Raw genomic sequence first — 19,560 nt, 5'->3', positions numbered from 1 at the left:
TTATTTTTTGATTTTCCGCGGAAATAAACCCCGAATTGGCAAATATTTAAGCATCTGCGGATAGATATCAAATGCTGTTTACGATTTTTATATACATTTTCTTAATACAACAAAAAGATAATTTTTAAATATGTATGTTTTCTATATAAGGGAAAAAACCCACCATTATTTTTGAGCGCAGTATCCAATTTTGTAAACGCGAACAGATTTGAAACCACCATTTTTTGTAACCCATGTACCAAAAATCGCTGATGTGCTCGCCAATTAATTTTTTAATTTTTTTTTCAATGGAATTGTAAAGGAAATTTGAAATTTATCATATATTTTATATGTCTCCGAAGAGTATTTCGATGTGTTACAAACTGAATGACAAATTTGTTTATACCCTACATATTACGGTGGAGGGAATAAAAATATGCACAGCTCAGAAGACCGCACGATATTCCGTTTTTGATCGGCAGCAGAAAATGTTGATACATTTCAGAATTTGTTTAATCTGCTTTGAAATCTCCGAAGAAGATTCAATTTTATACATTTTTCACAAAGCACTATTTTTTGTTACAAATCGCAAAAAAACAGCAACTAATTTTCGCACTGCTTTTCCACGAGCCGACAATCTATGTATATTTGTAAGAAAAAAAATATGTGAATCAATGTTCAGTTGACTTTTTTTGTAGTTTGCAATAATTTTTAGTATTAAACATACGAGTATTTACACAGTATATTACAGAAAGATGCGACATCAATGCTCTAAACGAATGTTCCATATACAATTTGGTGATTCATTAATTCATTCATAATTCCGATACAATTTGATAACAATGCGTTGATTTGTATTTTCCACAAATACAAACCGAAGTAAGCTATACGTGCTCGGAATTAATTCGTGTTTAATTGCATAAGAAATCTGCAAAAACGGCACGACAATATGACAACAAAAGCTGACACTGGAGATCACGAACAAAGAAGACAACGACAAATTGTACACACAAAAATAAAGAAGACACAAAAGTCTGATCATAAACAAAACAATAATACATATGTATGTATGTATTTGATGCCGGGAAGATATGTAATTGTTGTAAAGTGTTAACAACACTTCACTTTTTTGGTAATAATTTTAACCAAGAGTAAGTCAATTGAGCGTACTGAGCTGTGTGGAGTATACAAATTTGTGATTTTTACCGGCCAAGTAGTTGTGTTTCTCTAAGTATGATCTTGAGCAATTAGTGACAATCGCATTGTGTCGGAGAGATTCCATATACGATATTAGATAGGGCAGAGAGCGTATACTTGCTATTAACAGTTAACTTTCATTGTGTCGTTGTCAGAATAGAATGTTCAGTACGATTTGCGCCACTAACGTGTGAGGTTGTTAAGACCCGCTTTTTGATATCGCGAAAGTTATCGTTATTAAAAGAAAAGAGTAAAAACTCGGGTGCGAAAAATATTCAAACGGGTGTCCAGAGTTTGTGTATGTGTGCGCGAGTGTAAAAGTGTTGAGTGCATACCAAACGGCATTACAATTTAAATATGATGCCGCTAAAATTAAGATTGCCAAATATTGGCATTTTATTGTTGTTATTGTTGTTAACGCAAGACATTGATTGTTTTAATTTATCACCAAAACCGAACATCGTAATAAAAGATCCTGGCTTTGTTACCGACATGCCAAAGTATCAATCGTCGTATTTTGGATTTGCGCTTAACTTAAGGCCGTTGGGGTAAGTAACTGCGTTTATAGCCGGACAAAAGATATCTCCATATTATTCGTCAGCAAGTGTTTATTGAAAGTTGCGAAGTTGGAATGAATCATTTGGGAACATTTGTCGTTTTTTGCTGAAACCAGCTAGTATCGGTAGAATGAAGTCATACTAAGGCTTGCATATCTTCATTTCTTTATCTCTAAATATGAGTGTATTGTTTACGATAATAAATGTGTGTATGTATGTTTGTGATAATGTTGGCAAGCAAATACTCGCAATTGTTGTCAATATTTATTTAGCAAAAATCTACAAACATTTTGTTCACAACTGGATAACTTCGCCCCATTAAATTGTTCAATAGTTTCGAAAGTTTAACATTTCTGGCCACATGCAATTCAAACAACAAACAATTACATTCATATTTATCGACTCATTCGATTAATGTTGAATTCTCGTTACAATGAGGTGTAAATAGCAAATTTACTCTGATAATGAATTGGTCATCGTCATTATAGCCTTGTAGAATATACATTGAATTTTAAGGCAGCATTCTTTGTAATTCAGTCAAAATATGATATCAACAGCAATAGCAATGCCATTCAAAAAAGCCCACCCTTTCCAACACATTTGAAAACTGATAAGATTATTCCGAAATTCTATTTAATTTTATTACTAACTGAACCACAATAACAATGTGACATCAACAAATGGATGACCTTTTGCAACTACATACATACATGTGTCTACCTTGCTTTATGCTTTCACTTTCATTAAGATGGAATATTCTTGTTGTGGTATTAAATATTACTGTATAATTGGTCATTACATAGATAATTTTAATATACTTAATTCCTAAAATTGAAAATAATTTAACATTTCACACATGGTAAAGTTTAAACTTTCATAAGGTTTCAATTTTAGATGTGCAAAATTTTATTATGTAAATTTATTGCATAGAATGTTAGTGTATTTTTTTAAATTTATGAAAAGATTTTTTTTCAAAAATTATTTCCTGTTGCATGTACGAATAAACTTAAGCCCACTAATAATTAAAATAACGTTTCTTCCATTCAAATATTGAAAAAGGTAATGCACAAACCACTTTAAAAAAAATGATTTTTTTTTTGTTTTTGTTAAAAAAATATATTTTTGAAAAAGGCGTTTACGACATTGTTATGATTCTCTGATTTAAAGAAAATTAGAGAAAAACAAATGTTATGTCAATTTGGTTATCTCATTTGTGAAAGTTTATTTTCAATCATATATCTGCTTACAGACACTTCGAAAAATTGCCCATGATTCTGATAAATGCAAATTTTAAAATAATTTTGTGCATGTGTTTTTTTTTTCACCGAATCACCTTATAATTAGCATTTTATGTAATCTTATGTAGAAACTTATCACGATATGATACAGGGATATGAGGCTGTAAAAAGGTTAGAACCCCAGTAAACATATTGAAACAATGGAAACCAAAAACTGATGTCAAAATATTGAAAGGTGTGGGCGTGATGTGACCCAAAAGACAACAATTTCCCCCATTTTGGAAAAACAGCCTTTTCGCGGAAGCTATCAAAATATTATGTTTATTGTTTTTGTTGGGTAGGTAGGATTGTTGCCTTTAAGAAACGTAGCGTTTACACAAAGTGAGTTATTTTTTGAGTTAAATTTTAGTGCAATTCTAAATTTAGTGGAGCATAACTTTCAGAAAACAATGTAGAACGATGTTTCGTATCGTCATAAAGATGCCTTAGAGTGTCCTCTTTCAGTCCATATATATTTTTATACCGGCCCCATTCCGTCCGTTAAACACTTTTTTTAATTTATTGATATTAGATGAGTAAAAATGTGTGTTTTATTTAAATATATAAGTTTTTATATGAGTTTTATGAAAAACATGGAGAATTTCTTTTAATCGTCAAACAAATTTTGTATTTACAAAAAAATGTGAAATATTTTATATTAATATTTTTTATATTTTTTTATATTTATAGGGGTTTGACCTTTCTTAATAGATAGGAAGATATAAAAACAGAAAAACACTCACATTTTGATACAATATATTAAACAAAAAGGTTTAAGGTTTAATTTTGACCTTGAATTCCTTTGCAAATACTTAACCGAAATTGTCAAAAAAAAATATATATATCACGAATATTGTCAATTATTTCATATTCCATTTCAAAAAAAAGGATAAATTTTTTTCGCGCTACATCAACGATTTTTGATATGTAGGTTAAGAAAAAAATTCCCAGTACGAATCTGGTCGCGAGCCAATTTTTGGTTGTTGCGGACAAAAGTTATGGCGCTTTTATTTTGATTTTTAAGAAAGAAAATATTATAAAAACACTAATTATTTTAATGAGCACAATTGTTACAAAAAAGTTCTCTCGAACTGACTTAAGCGAGTAGATTGCATAATACCTGCAAAATGTTACACAGAATTCGCGGAATGTACGTAAAATTAATAAATTATTGAATATAAGTAAATTTTTTTTTCAAAATTAAAGCCCATTTAGTGGTCATAAAATGACATAAACATTTGTTGTGGATCAAAACTTCACGGCGAATCAAATGAGACTACAATCATACAGATTGGTGTTATAGTTTCGATATTACAGCCAAAATAAGCATATCGACAAAAATTTCTGAAATCGTCTTTTCCATTTCAAAAAAATCAAAAAAAAATTTTGATACTACATCTATGATATTTGGTACATAGATTAAGAAAAAAATCGTCATTCCAAATCTGTTTTCGTTACCAACTATGATCGTTGCGCGCAAAAGATATGACCGTTTTAGTTATGCTAATTAGGAAAAATTCTAAAAAAATCGCGGCTTAATATAGTAAGCTGTAATATCCTATTATCGTTAACTGAATTCTCACCCTTTGCGATGATGCAAAAAAAAAATTCGAAAAGTTTCAATGGATTCGCGAAAAATTAAATTTGTTAAATAATTTCACGTATTTACAAACCTATTTTTGAAATAATAGCGCTTATACTTACAAAAAAATATATATAGAAAATTATAGCAGCATCCAGACATTGTGAGGAATAAAATGAAACCTAAGTCGTGAAGTTTGGAGCTATAGTATTCATGTTATTTGCAAAAATACAAAGAAAATGTGACGAAAAAAATAAAAATCATGTTATTCTAATTTTATTTTTTTATGGTTTTATAGGAAAGGTTGAAGAAAAAATATTTGAGTTCTTCGTCATTTTCGTCCAAATTCCACGCAATAATGAAAATATTCCGTTGCAACAAATTTTTCGCTTATAGTTTTCCTATTGGCGAATATTATTAGAACCTTATATTAAATCACAAGGAATTCCAATTGTGGCATAACATTAAAATAATGTTATATTGAATATTACAACATTTGAAACGCATATAAACCGCGTAATCGTGGAATTCACAAAATGCGCATCCGATTTTCTAAAACAGCGAATCAAACCCTCTTATTTGATATACACTTTTTGAAATTCCATTTGGCGACCACGATGTAGCATCAGTTGCATGTTAGGGTGCAAAAAACAGTAAAATGCGCATAATTTCCACGAAGTAAATTTGCATTTTATGCGCATCCGATTTCAATGATCACCATTAAAAAATACATCATCCTATGTCATTTCAATGCGATCCATCAAGAACCGTGGATGTAGCATCGCACTCAGTTTTTAGAAAAAAGCTATTATATCTCCGGATTCGCGAACGTTTTTCAAAATCCGTTTTCGCACATTTTAAATATGCGTTTTGCTCTATTTATCTAAGTAGGAATAACACATCTAAAACGCGTCTAAATACGCGATATTTTCAAAATTATTTTTTGCAGATTTTCGAAATTTGAGGGGTATCATATCCGCCGATCTAGTGGATGGATTTAGACGCGCAAAGGCTTGTTAGATTCAAAACGAAAAAAAACTAAATTTACGCTGGTTTCCTCTGAAAGCGAATGGCATTTATAAATTTTGAATCCAAAAAACTGGTTTTTTAGAAAAATTTACGCACAAAAATTTCGACTTTAAGCTGAGATTGTTGTGAACCTTTGAAGGCTACACGCCCGAGTTATACATCAAAAAATGCGTAATCGCGAGTACTACAATCTCATAATCAGTTTTTAAACGAGTACAGTTGCGCGTCCCTATTAGAGCAAAAATTCAAAAAACCCAATTTTTCAGTCTTCAAAATGTCAGCATCCGTTTGAGATTGATGCAGTGGTTATATTAAAAAATCATACATTAGAAACTTCATCTCTGAAGTGTATTCTTTACTTCTTCTTTGAACATTATACTCTACATTGTATTGTAATGCCACTAATTGAAAATTGACTTAAAAAAACTCGTTTCCTTCAACGGTTTTTTCCTATTTTTTATATTAATATGACCACAGCTTCCGCTCAAATTATAATTTTAAGAAATCCATCGGTGAATCGTGCTAAAACAGTTTATTTTACCTAAATGCGTTCAAAAGTTATGGTATATTACAACAATTCGCGAGATACAATACCTCATACCTTAGTTTCAACAGAAGTAAATTTTCTACAAAAAGGCCGATATATTTTGGTAAAAAAAAAATAATTTTTTGTTTGAAAAATATTTTTTCACATGCATTATGTAGTAGAAAATATTGTAAAAATCTATGGAAATACTTCCTTCATTTTGCTTAAATCTCCCAATAAAATAGACGAATTTTGCTTTATTTACATTCGTATTAAAGCTTTCCCATTAGGGAAGGTAATTGGGTTGATGAGGATAGATCTCAAAGCTTCTGAAATGGAAATAGAGGTCAAATAACTCATTTTAATTTATATGCATTTCAAAATACGTGTAAATCGCGTAATTATCAAAATCATTTTGTCCGCATGTGATTTTCATGTACAGCAAGACCATATCTATTAAGTTGTATATATTTTTCGAAATATAAGTTGGACTCTATGATGTAGCATCGGCTGCATCTTAGCATTAAAAAGCCTATAAAATATCGCTAATTTGCGCAAAGTGTATACAATTTTTGTCCGCATCCGATTTCAGTGTCCACCATGAAAATCTACATCGATATATATCTATTTGAAGGCGATCAATCAAGAACCGTGGATGTAGCATCACACACTATTTTTTGGGATAAAATGAATGTATCTTCCTTATCAGTGAAGTTTTCAGATCTCTGTTTCCGATAAAACGAAGAAGCTGCACTAGTTTTTTCATTGCTGTGGAAACGATCCGCAGAAAACGCGATAAAATACGCAATATTTTCAAAAACAATTTTAGGTGATTTTTCTACTTTGGAATTTCTCGTAACTCGCGTTTTAGTAGATGGATTTTCACAAGAAATGATTTATTGGATCCGGAACTTAAGAAACTAAAATGTGCAATAGAGTACGAGGAAATTGAATGACAATTGTAAAAATTAGGCCCGAAAAATATGATTTTTTGAAAAATGTTCGCACAAAATTTCAGCATTTGGATGCAGATTTCAATGAAGCTGTGCAGACTACATTCACAATATACGTATCAAATAACTCAGAATCGCAAGTACTACAATCCTATATATGATTTTTTGAAAAACCTGTTTGTGGAATGAAGTAAGAAGAAAATTTCAAAAAACACTGTAAATCTGGCTTCAAAATGTCAGCATCATTTAATGGAAGAAGCAGTTCAAATTTTGAAAAGTAATACATTAGTGAGATGATCCTTATTTAGTTTGCTTCTACTTTTACTTTGACAGGAAACTCGAGAGAAGTGTGGTTTACTCACAAATCGATAGAAAACAAAAAAAGACATGGTGGCTTCAACCCATTTTACCCATTTTTTTACCATAAATAAAACCACAGCCTCCACGGAAATTATCTTTTAAGGCCAATGTTTTTTGCCACGTCCAAAAACATTTCATTTTATCCAAATATATTTAATTTGTATAATATACAATCACAAGTCGCGTGTTCTGAAAGGGTAAACCTTGGCTTCAGCTATGTTAAATTTTCAAAAATATTGGTGATATATATATAAATAAAATATCTCTATCCGTTCAAAAGTTTATACCAGGAGAAAAGAAAAACATTATTTGCGATTTTAACGAGTAATGAGTAGATATGGAAATTTGCAATGTAAGGCGAAAAATGTGTGATAGGCGAGCACAATTGTGCTCGCCCCAGAATTAAAAAAACTCCTATTTAAACGGAAGTGATAGGATTTTTTCATTTTGAGCGAGTAACGAGTAAGGTTGGAAATTTCCAATGTATGGACGAAAAATTGTGCTCAGCGACAAAAAAGATCATCTCGATATTTGCATTATTACAGAAATTACGGTGATTTTTCATACATCGAAATTACAATATCTTGAAAACGGTTAGAGATATTGGAAAAATTTAAACATCACAAGTTGGCACAAATTGAGTAGAACTCAGCACAACTTGTTTTTTCGAAATTCGAAAATTGCAATTCTATCGTATTTTCGAAAAAATCGTTTTTTTCGAAAATGGTACGAGATATCGAAAAAATTTTTGCGGCACAAACTGAGCACAATTCAGCACAACTTTTGTTTTCTCGAAAATTGCAATTCTGTCATGTATTCGAAAATATCGTTTTTTTTCGAAAATGGTACGAGATATCGAAAAAAAGTTTTGTCGAATATCTCAGCCATTTTTTCGAATTTCGAAAAAAAATTTCGGCACAAACCTAGCACAATTCAGCACAACTCAGCTTTTTTCGAAATTCGAAAATTGCAATTCCATCGGATACCACATCCCAATTGCGTTACTAAAAGAGTGGTATTTTTAGAATTTTATTTCTGTGGCCAATATCTCTGTTCCAGTTGGGCATATTCTAAGTATAGAACATGATAATGAAATAGACCGCCGAAGCTTTAAATAAATACCAAATATCAGCGTTATTGCAAAAGGCTTTAATCAATTCCGATACGTGACACGCCACTTCATCCGATTTTTAATTTCCTTCGATGTTGCAATGGAAGCCACTACAATATTCATTCAAATTATATGAAAGCGGCAAGTTGAAGGTATTAGAAAACCATCGCTATGGGTTCAATTGTTGTGGCCAACCTCGGTAGTTTGAGTTCCGATAGAGTTTGTAGGAACTACCCGCTATACATCGTGGTAATGACGTCGATGATGTAATGCCGAATGTTTTGACTTGTACTTTATGAAATTCCCCTAATATTTCGTTTATCTCTAGAAGCCACAGTAGTGGTGACACCATCTTGTGGTGTGCCCCTGGTGACAGACTTCCGTGTGGAACTCTCAGCGAGGTTTGAGTTGATTATTCTGCTGCTGAACATGCCGTTAATCCAGTTTATCAGTGTAGAAGAAACACATACGTTTAAGAGTGAATTATGGATGGATTCAAGCTTAACGTTCTTAAAGGCAACTTCTTTGTTAAGAAATGCTGCTAACGTGTAGTTTGAGCCTCCCATATTTCTCTCGATAAAGCCTACGTCCTCGTTCAGTGCCGTTTCTACGGATTTAGCCTTGTGGAATGAATGTCACAGAGACTTCCCTCCATATAATCGAAATGAACGATGTACACAGACAAGCTCTGAAAATATGTTGTGCGATTAATGCCTCCGATGCGTTATGTAGCGTTGCTGGTATGATACCATCCGGTCCGGTCGATTTCAAGGATTTAAAGGGTTTATTGCCCATCCTATTTTTGGATGACTTATGATCCCCTCGATGACAAGCTCTGAAAATATGTTTGAGATGTTGGATTTAAAAAGTTTGAATGTGTTTATTGCCCATCCTATTTGTTGATGTTTTATGGTCTCCTCGATGACACTCACTTGGTTGAGTGCGGTTGGAGCGCTTGAGGTACTACCGTGCAGTTGAGGAAGTGATTATTAACTAGGATAGTCTCCAGACCAGAGCTTGTCCGTGTACCATCTTTTTGGGTCCTTCGAAAGTACCCTACGGACTCTGGCAATGTCCTCGACTTCCTCTATCGACTAGCTAAAGCAGATTCAGATTTTTGTTTAACCTTCTTGATTTCGCTGTTGTACTTATTAAAAAACACCTTATTATTCTTCCTTATTGTTCAGTGGACAAATTCTACTGACATTCCTGAGATTGGCTAATTCTTTTGACCACCTAACTGGCTGACATCTCCGGCCTGAGCGAATTATTGGGAAGCCTCATAGCTATACACAAGAATCTTTGTTACAGTAGAAACAATATTATATTCGAACGAATGTTTTTTCCATATGAAAAAAACAACAGATTACCATTTTGAGTTGTATAAGAAATTTTCATTTGAGTGGATTTCAGAATCGGAGTCGTGAAAAAATAATCTGGAGTCGAAGTCGACGCACAGTGGTTCAGATTCGTTTTTCCTGGTCAAAACTCTGTAAGTTTTGAACAGATATTTTCATAATAAAAACACTCGATTTCAGTTTGGTTGTTGCAGAGGAATTCAAGGTCAAAGTTAAATTTGCGGTCACACAACAATAAACAAACAATAAAAATACAAGAAATTAAAAAAAAAATCCAAATTTAAATTTCTTTCCGAAATTATAAAAAACTCTCCTTGGGTTTTCATTAAAACTCATATAACTCTTATAAAAACTCATATATTTAAAAAAAATTCAAATTGTGTAAAAAAGCTATAATTGATATGGATAACGGTATGGGAAAAACACACATTTTTACCCATGTAATTTCAAAAAATTTTAAAAAGTGTTAAACGGACGGAAGGTGACTTATACAAAAGTATATATGGGCTAAAAGAAGACACTCTCGAGCATCATTCTGTGAAAACGAAACATTGTTTTAATCTGTTCCCAACAAGTTCTAGTCCACCAAATTTGGAATTTCACTAAAATTTAGTACATAAGAAAAAATAAAATAGCTCACTTCGTGTAAACGCTACGGTAATTTATTGAAACGGCTCCTAAAGACAACAACCCTACCTACCCAACGTAAAAAAAAACAAAACAATGAACACAATATTTGCTATAGCTTCCGAGAAAAAACTATTTCTTTCTCCAGAAATTTGCAAAAATTACGTCACGCCCACACCTTCCTATCGAATCCCATAAAAATTAAAAATCGGTGACGACAAAAAAAAATTGGAGTTTTGTCCAGGAAAATCGATTCCTGGACTACTGTGCGACGCTAGTTTTTACGAAGTTTAGCATAAGTGTAACGTTATCAATTCCTACTAGCTTAAAACAATTCTCTAAGCCTGCTACCATTCATCTGAGAAGTGTTGCCAACATCCATTTCTTTTCTCAATGGGAAAACTGATCCTATTTGGATACTTATTATATTTTCTTAACACTGACTGTAATTGGTAAAAGGACAATCCCAAGGAAATTGTGGTTCAAAATACGACATTGAAAATTTCTATTCATTTGATGATAATTGCTATAAAGTTAATAATAACATGAGACCACCCGCTTATCCTATAATTTAGTGATATTGTAGACTATTATATTTCCTAATTTTGCGATGGGATTACTTCCACATTGCCTATTCGCATTTTTACTCGTGACACATTAGATTGCATAACTTCTAATACGTTTAAAGACTGCCAAGATAATAGTGGTTCAAATAGGCAATATTTGGGGAGAACTGTCCCCCACCTGATCCGACCCCACTTGTTTTATTTCCACTTCTTGTGCTATATCTCCACATCAACACGGAATTTTAAACATTATTATTCCCTGACAATTTCAGAAATATTAAACGTACATACATTTTTCTATTTTATATATAGACTAGCAAAATGCTCGCTACGTATGCGGAAAAGAAATAAAATAAAAATAAGCAATATTTTATACGGAAATGGGTAACACTGAACATTTTGTTATACTAAAACCTATTTTAGTTGAGACTTAATTTCATTTAAGTACTGTTCATACCACATTAGTTCCAATTTACACATCAAAAACCCGTTTCCATGTTTTATGAAAACCTTACACCGGTCTAGGGTATTTTCAAGTTTTTTTCACATTTCCAACCGAATTAGTTGTACTTTCGGAATTTGTGATATCAAAGTGTAGAAAAACTGTGGTCAAGAAATTATACTTAATGTGCACGCTTTGACATGGCCCCTATATCACAGTAAATTTGTTTGGGACATTTCAATTTAGGGCTTTTTGTTCTTGTAAAACTATTGTCGCATAGATCTACGTTTTCGTTGAACTTTTCAAATGAAGAGTTATATAATTCCAGCTTCATACCTACACCCAACACCAAATTTTGTACCATCAGCAACACTGACACAAATACAAAAATTCGAAATTCCAGCTATATTCCTTTCTGCAATACCAAAATGCTACTAAATTTAGTACTTACAAAAGGAATAAGTTTCAAAAATTATAACCCAATATCCACACTATGTCCCAACTGCGATACTAATTTACAGCTGTATCTGTTCCCTCAAAACCAATTATAGTAGTATTTAGTACTTACCTCCACTCTAAATGCCAACTGCTATCCTAATACCGAATTTCACAATTCCAGATTTACCCCTTTACACAAAAACAGTTGTACATATATATGTACTAATTTTGGGAATCTTTTTTATTTCCGTTTTACACACCAACAGTAAACTTAATACCAAAATTTATAATTCATGTTTTAGCAAATACCAAAGTACAAAATTTTGTACCATTTAGTACTTTTCGTATACATAAGTAAGTATTTCTAGAACTACTTTGATATCTCACTTCCACATTAATTCTAATTTCCATCCCTATCCGTTTACCCTAATCCAAATTGTACCAAATTTAATACCATTTATTACTTTTTATACACATAAGTAATGAATTTTAAAATAAATAAATTCAAAAATACTATCTTATTAGATTTAGTACTTTTCGTACACGTTAGTACGAATTTCCACAACTACATCCCTATCACCCTATCACAATCCAAAAGTACGAATTTCGAAAACTACCGCAATCCTACACTTTAACAGTAATCTCAATTCCAAACTTCAATATTCCATCTCCATCCGTTCACCCAAATCCAAATTGTACCAAATTTAGTACCATTTCGTACACATAAGTACGAATTTCTTAAACTACATCCATATCTCAACCGTAAACTCCAACAGTAATCTTAATTCCAAATTTCCGGTTTCTAGCTTTATCCGTTCACCCAAATCCATATTGTACCAAATTTAGTATAATTTAGTACTTTTCGTACATATAAGTACAAATTTGCAAAAGTACCTCCATATCCTACACTCCAACAGTAATCTTAAATTCAAATTTCAGGTTTCTAGCTCTATCCGTTCACCCAGATCAAATTTGTACCAACTTTAGTAACATTTAGTACTTTTCGTACATATAAGTACGCATTTCCAAAACCATTTCCTTATATCAACATCACTTCCCAACCTTTATTCCCATACCAAATTTCAAGATTCTAGCTATATCCCTTCAAAATATACAATTGGTACTAAATGTAGTACTTTTCGTGCACTTATAGGTCTAATTTCCAAAACCCTATTGGTACACCTATTTTACTCTACATCAGTGACACTTGTTTTAAATTTCAGAGTTCTAGCTCTTCCCATTAGCCTAATACAAGGGGTACCCTATTTACTACCTTTCAGTACTTTCGTACCCTTCCAGTTCGAATTTCCCAAAACCCAGCCTTATCTCACCCCTTCACGCTGACAGCAACTCACACTAAAAATTGCAACTTCCTAGCTTCAGCGGTTTCGTCTGGTCATTGATATGTCAGTCACTCACTCACTCACTGAGCTCTTTTATATATAAAGATAACGATTTTCTTATTAATAACGGTTACTAACAATTATTTTCTGAATTCTCTTGTTAAGAAAACAATGCATTGAATCGAATCAATAAGATTGCTATAATCTGTATATTTTGTTTGACACGGTTAGTCATCCAATTTCTGAAACCTAATAATGATGAGTCAAACCATTTGAAGGAATGCAATAATTATTAAGTGTAAATGGACATATGGATGTCTCATTTTATTATTGCAAATATATTATATACAATATTATGTACATACATTTGAGTGAAATATTTGGTTTTACACAAATGTTCATATAAGGGGTATAATTGTTTCACCATGCTATGCTATGTTTTTTTATCCTACACCACAATGTGGTAAGAGGTATTATGTCTTTGTGCATTTGTATGTAACATGCCAAAGGAAACGAGATAGCATCACATACTGAGTCAATTTATGCATGTCCGTCCGTCTGTCCATGTATTGAAAAGTACAGGCCGCAGGGTAAAAATTCAGGATGGACATTTGTTTGTCCAATGGGCGAATACTATTGCTTTTGGTGAGGTATTTTATGAAATTTGGAATGTGGGACGGAATTCGCATTAGAAAAAAGTTTGGCAAATTATATAGAAATCAGTTTCGATTTGTATATAGCTCCCATATATTCTTTCTCCCGATTTCATGTAATTGATACACAAACACGTTAAATCTGTCCAGTTTTGATGAAATTTGTAACGAAATTTGATTTGGAAACAAGTGCGCCAAATTATATTGAAACCGGTTCAGATTTAAATATATGTCCTACATATTTTTCACCTGATTTCATGTAGTTGATGCAACAAACAAGCTACTTCTGTCCAATTTCGATGATATTTGGAATGTGTGACAGAATTTTTTCAAGATATAGATTTACCAAATTATATTGAAATCGATTCAGATTTGGATATATAACGTTACCATATATATTTTCGCCCAATTTTATATATTTGGAAAATGTGTCGGAATTTGGGCTAGAATTTCCCCAAATTATATTAATATCGTGGTAATGTAGGGTATCATACAGTCGACCCCGCCTGATGTTAGTCCTTTCTTAACCAGTTTTCAGCAAGAGTTTGCTCAATAATACTCCCACAGTGAACAAACCTAACCATTTTCAAAGCCTAGATCAATAGTAATGCGGCCCATACACACTGGGAATCCAGGACAGCATTTGTAATAGTATTAGTAAATTTTGCAGTATTTGCGAATGTATGTATGTGTGAATATTTTAAGCAGGATAGACATCAATACAATTTTCATTTTGGAGATGAAAATTTCATTTGAAAACTTCAACTAAAAACCGTGTTTTAGAGGGGAAATGTATAATTTTTGAAATATGTGGTCTGTTCCAGTACTGCAAGAATCTACTAATTTTTACTATTTCTTCCGATAACATAAAGGAAAAAATGATATCGTAGTAAGAAATTGTAGCTTCTTGCATGGTCTGGAACAGAGCAATGGATTGAAGGAGTGCCACACACTATTATTATTTGGTCTGTTCCTGAACTGCAAGAATCTACTAATTTCTTCTATTTTTGTCGATAACATAAAGGAAAAGTTGTAGATTCTTGCATGTTCTGGAACAGGCATATTATTTCATTACACTGTGTGTAATTTTTGAGTCATGTTTTATTAACCATATTCTGACACCGCAGTGTGATAGAAGACCAAAAAAGAGAAGACACATGTCTCACCGTTTTTCCCTATCTCATCAACTTTGGCGTTTATTGGTCTCCAAAGGTTTGCATGAAAGGTTTGAGGCTTTGATGTCAAAAGGCATAATTTTGTCGGGATCATATTTTCCAAACCGTTAAGAAATTTGATTTACCCTCAAAGGCAAAGTTGTAGCCCTTGTCTTATATATAATTATAATTGTTCCACAAACATCCCAGGCGGGACAGGAGAGACTTCTCTCATATCAATGAGTGCACCCCGATTCATATTAGCTCAATGATATGGGACCTAGTGTTTATCGCCGAGTCCGAACGGCGTGTCTAAGACACCACTTGTAGAGAAGTTGTACAAGGCTGAAATACTCAGAAAATGTCGCCAACATTACTAAGGGGTATTTTGCCACCGTTGAAAAGTGTTTGATGTTGACTGGCCGGGGAATCGAACCCACGACCTTTAGCGTGCAAGGCGGGTGTGCATACCATTGCACCACGGTGGCACCCCACCCTTGTCTTAAAGAACAAAAATTGTGAACACCATCAAACATCATCTGCACGGTCAAAATCGGCAAGGTCAAATTTCTTTTACAATATCTTCTCGGGTTGTGGTCTACAGATATCAAACCGACCAAAATTGAAGCAAACATCCAACTACAAAAACGTACCTTAGATCCCAATGAACAACTTTGTAGAGAATATGAATTCTGAAATATTTTGTAAAAAAAAAATCGGTTGTTGGGTTTATATGGTAGTGCCAAAGAAAAACTTCTTCTTCTTGGTCACTCTTATATTTCGGGCCGAAGATGAAAAGTCATTGTTTTTGTAAAAATTATTAATTATTTTACTCACAACATTTAAGAAAACTATCAAATACAAGTACATTGAACAATTCGTAAGCAAACTACATACTCAATAAATGACCTCGTGTTTTTTGTTATTATTACAGCGTTATTGTCGGCGCTCCACGTGCCCAATCGACATTGGAAGCTCAACGTACTATCAATGAAACCGGTGCTATTTATCGTTGTACTCTCAATGGTACACCGCAATGCACCACTTATGTGTTCGATGATCGTGGAAATATTGATGTGCCGGTTAGTGAGTATTCGTATGACTCCGAAAAACGTGATCACCAGTGGCTGGGAGCTTCTATAGACGGTGGATCGAAAGATACCGACAAACTTATTGTATGCGCTCCCCGTTTTATAACACCCGCTACAAACGATTACCTTATGCACGGTGTTTGTTATTGGGTCAATGATACTCTGGCCCAGAATCCCGAGAATGTAACAAGAATATCACCTTTGCGAGGCAAACAGGAACAAGTTATAGATGAAGATGGGACTCGGATTTATTATTACATGCTAGCTGAACAGGGTATTAGCGCTCATGTAACTCCCGACAATGAGGAATTCTTAATTGGTGCTCCTGGTATACACACTTGGAAGGGTTCTGTGATACGTTATCGTAAGGTGGTAGATAGTGATGAGCCGAGTTTAAGTCGTCGCGACACCAGCCGTGCTTCGCGCATTGCCAGACAGGCTGACGTTCAACCAGCACCATTTACAAGATACGAAACCGATATACCAAATCCAAAGTTATTTAAACAAGCTGACGATTCATATTTCGGCTATTCTGTTGCTTCTGGTTATTTTGATTCAACTGACCGCAGGAAATTATTATATGTGGCATCGGCTCCCCAAGATAATCAACAATCCGGATTGGTAAGTTTTCGAATGGGTATTTTAAAGGCACTGTTACGTATTTCTTCTATTTTTTAGGCATATATCTTCGATTTTGATAAAAATTCCATAAATAAACTCTTCGTCTTCCGCGGTTCACAATTTGGAGAATATTTTGGCTACGCTGTTTTAGCTGAGGATATCAATGGTGATGGCTTAACTGATGTTATAGTCTCTGCCCCGCAATACAGTATTTCTGGTTCGTTTGATGATGGTGCCATATACGTTTTTCTCAATCAAGGCAACGTAAGTACAACACATGTTGTCTTCTTTTCTCCCCGCCATATCAAGTCATTTAATCATTAACGTTTATTTTTAGATGAATTTCGAAAGCAAGATTATGATTTCACCCATTCATGCCAAGGCCCGGTTTGGTACTACTCTCACCGCTTTGGGCGATATCAATCATGATGGTTTTAACGACATTGCAGTTGGTGCTCCCTTCGCCAAGGATGGATCGGTGTTTGTTTACTTGGGCAGTGGAAAGGGTCTACGCGAGCTACCTAGTCAGCGTTTTGATTTTACTGGTACTACGATCCCTGCTTACGGACAAGCAATGTTCGGTCATGGCCTGTCCAGAGGTTCTGACTTTGATGGCAATGGTTTCAATGATTTTGCCATCGGTGCACCAAATGCTGAATCTGTATTCGTATATCGTTCCTATCCAGTTGTATCCATTAAGGCCAGCATATCTTCGCAAACACGCGAAATCAAGCCAGAACAAACGTCTTTCAAGGCGACGGTGTGCTACAGCATTGCTACAACTTCCACTAAAATGAAGTCCCAAGAACTAGAAATGCACGTCATCCTTGATCCACAAGTGAAGCGAGTTCAAATTGCCTCTACGAATAGCAACGAAATGAAATTCAAAGCTACAGCTACCACACAGAATCAGTGTACTGTTATAGATTGCAATGTTCGTTTCAACGTGGAAACGATATTCAAACCGATTGAAATGGAATTGCGTTATGCATTAGCAAATGGAATTCCCAACTCTGAAGGTATGGAGGCAAAGCTACGGTATTAGCAACGGTATTCATTTTCATACGCTCTTTTTTCTACAGTCTTTTGTGAATCTTGTGCTGCCGTGGATCCCGCAGAACCTACATCTTATGTGGAAAAAATCATCTTTAGCACAGGATGTGCCTCAGATGTGTGTGTGGCAGACTTACAAGTTAAAAGCAGTTTGGAGTGAGTATTTAACCATTATATAGGCGGAAATGTGTTATTTCCAATGTGTATTCATCACTTTATATCCTTTCAGAAATAAATTTGTTTTGGGTAGCAGTCGCACATTTAGCGTTTCTTATGAAGTGTCCAATAGTGGCGAAACTGCCTACCTACCTCAAATCAACATTACCTCTTCCAATCGTATGCTTTTTGCTCAAATTCCTTCAAATTGCAAAATGAATAATCAAGAAGCTTCTTTAATATGTGACCTTAATCAGGGTCAACCTATGGCTAAGGGTACAAAGGACACTGTCACAGTTATATTCGATACAAGCAGCATATCCGGACAAAGTATGACTATAGTTGCAAAGGCCTTTAGTACTGGTAAGGAGCTGAATGAAAAGGATAACATTGCAACAGATGTTGTTGCTCTGACGGAATTCACAGAAATTATTGCTGTTGGGTAAGTTAAGATGGACATGTGGCATAAAAACTTTTAAAATATCTACAAACTTTGTTCTTTATTTTAGAAAACCGAACACAGATCATATTAATTTGGAAAAGGCTGGAGATACAGCAGAAGTCATTAATGTTTATGAAGTAAGTAGAATGCGAAGCTTGTCTTAAAGACATCAGAACAAAAATATAGGAAAACTCAATTATTAAAATTTGTCAATAGATGAAGTTAACCAATGATATTACAATCTCATAACAACATAGTTAACCATGCTAGGCAATTTTAATCGCAAAGTTCAATTTCAATGAGCTGGAAAACTGTAATGGAATTCAATCCTGAGTCGAGATCTTTGTTTTCCTATAATCTGTATACACTATATAGAGCTTTAATGGCGTGAATATCCTACACCATAGTTTCAGCCGTTTCAGTGTTGTAATCAGCCTGATCATGAATATCAACTCCCCGTGAGTTTTGTCTCTCTGCCAATGCAACTTAAAGGAGAGAGTGAGAAAACTCACGGGGAGTTGATATTCATGATCAGGCTGATTATCACACTGAAACGGCTGAAATTTGGTATTTAGTCATCGCTAGGGGTATAAAACATTCCTACAGAGAATTATCGGTACAGATTCACGATTAAACATAGACCCATATAACGGTATCGGCCGATTTTTTGTATTTTGTGGGTTCTTTGTCACATGTGGATTCATAAGCTTCCTCCGTAGCGGAAGAGCTTAGTAGTTTCATAAACTAAAAGAAACTGATTATAGATTCACTTTGGCAGTTTTGTTGTGATGTGTGTTTTACTTCTTATTTGTAAAGTAAGCCAGCTTAATCACAGATTTGTTGTTTTTAAATTTTAAAAACAAGTTTTTAAAGTTTGATTAAGCTGGCTTACCTTACAAATACAGTCAGTAAAATGTCAAAATATAAACTTCTATATCTAAAAATTGTAATAACTACGAAAACATCGATAAGGGCAATCTTGTAGAGAATTTTCGCTGCTATAACACTTTCTTTAATCCCATTTCGATGGGGCTTTCGGTTTCCA

The 19,560-nt window shown here is 33.7% G+C and overlaps 1 protein-coding gene across 1 annotated transcript in view; it reads left to right on the top strand.

Moving 5' to 3' along the window:
• Nucleotides 1-1,329: 1,329 nt before the first annotated feature.
• LOC141386544 (integrin alpha-PS3-like) overlaps nt 1,330-19,560 on the top strand; it is a 23,460-nt gene continuing 5,229 nt past the window's right edge. The window contains exons 1-7 of the mRNA XM_073955205.1: nt 1,330-1,724; nt 16,087-16,864; nt 16,922-17,128; nt 17,202-17,883; nt 17,947-18,073; nt 18,147-18,515; nt 18,583-18,652. Coding sequence (XP_073811306.1) covers nt 1,534-1,724; nt 16,087-16,864; nt 16,922-17,128; nt 17,202-17,883; nt 17,947-18,073; nt 18,147-18,515; nt 18,583-18,652 — 2,424 coding nt within the window. The 5' untranslated portion in view covers nt 1,330-1,533. The remainder of the gene's footprint in view (nt 1,725-16,086; nt 16,865-16,921; nt 17,129-17,201; nt 17,884-17,946; nt 18,074-18,146; nt 18,516-18,582; nt 18,653-19,560) is intronic.

Source organism: Musca autumnalis, unplaced genomic scaffold (genome assembly GCF_047663935.1).
Source record: "Musca autumnalis isolate F117 unplaced genomic scaffold, ASM4766393v1 scaffold_5, whole genome shotgun sequence".
NCBI lineage: Eukaryota > Metazoa > Arthropoda > Insecta > Diptera > Muscidae > Musca > Musca autumnalis.
The sequence above is the reverse complement of the archived record's forward strand: the minus strand, read 5'-3'. Positions and strand labels throughout refer to the sequence as shown.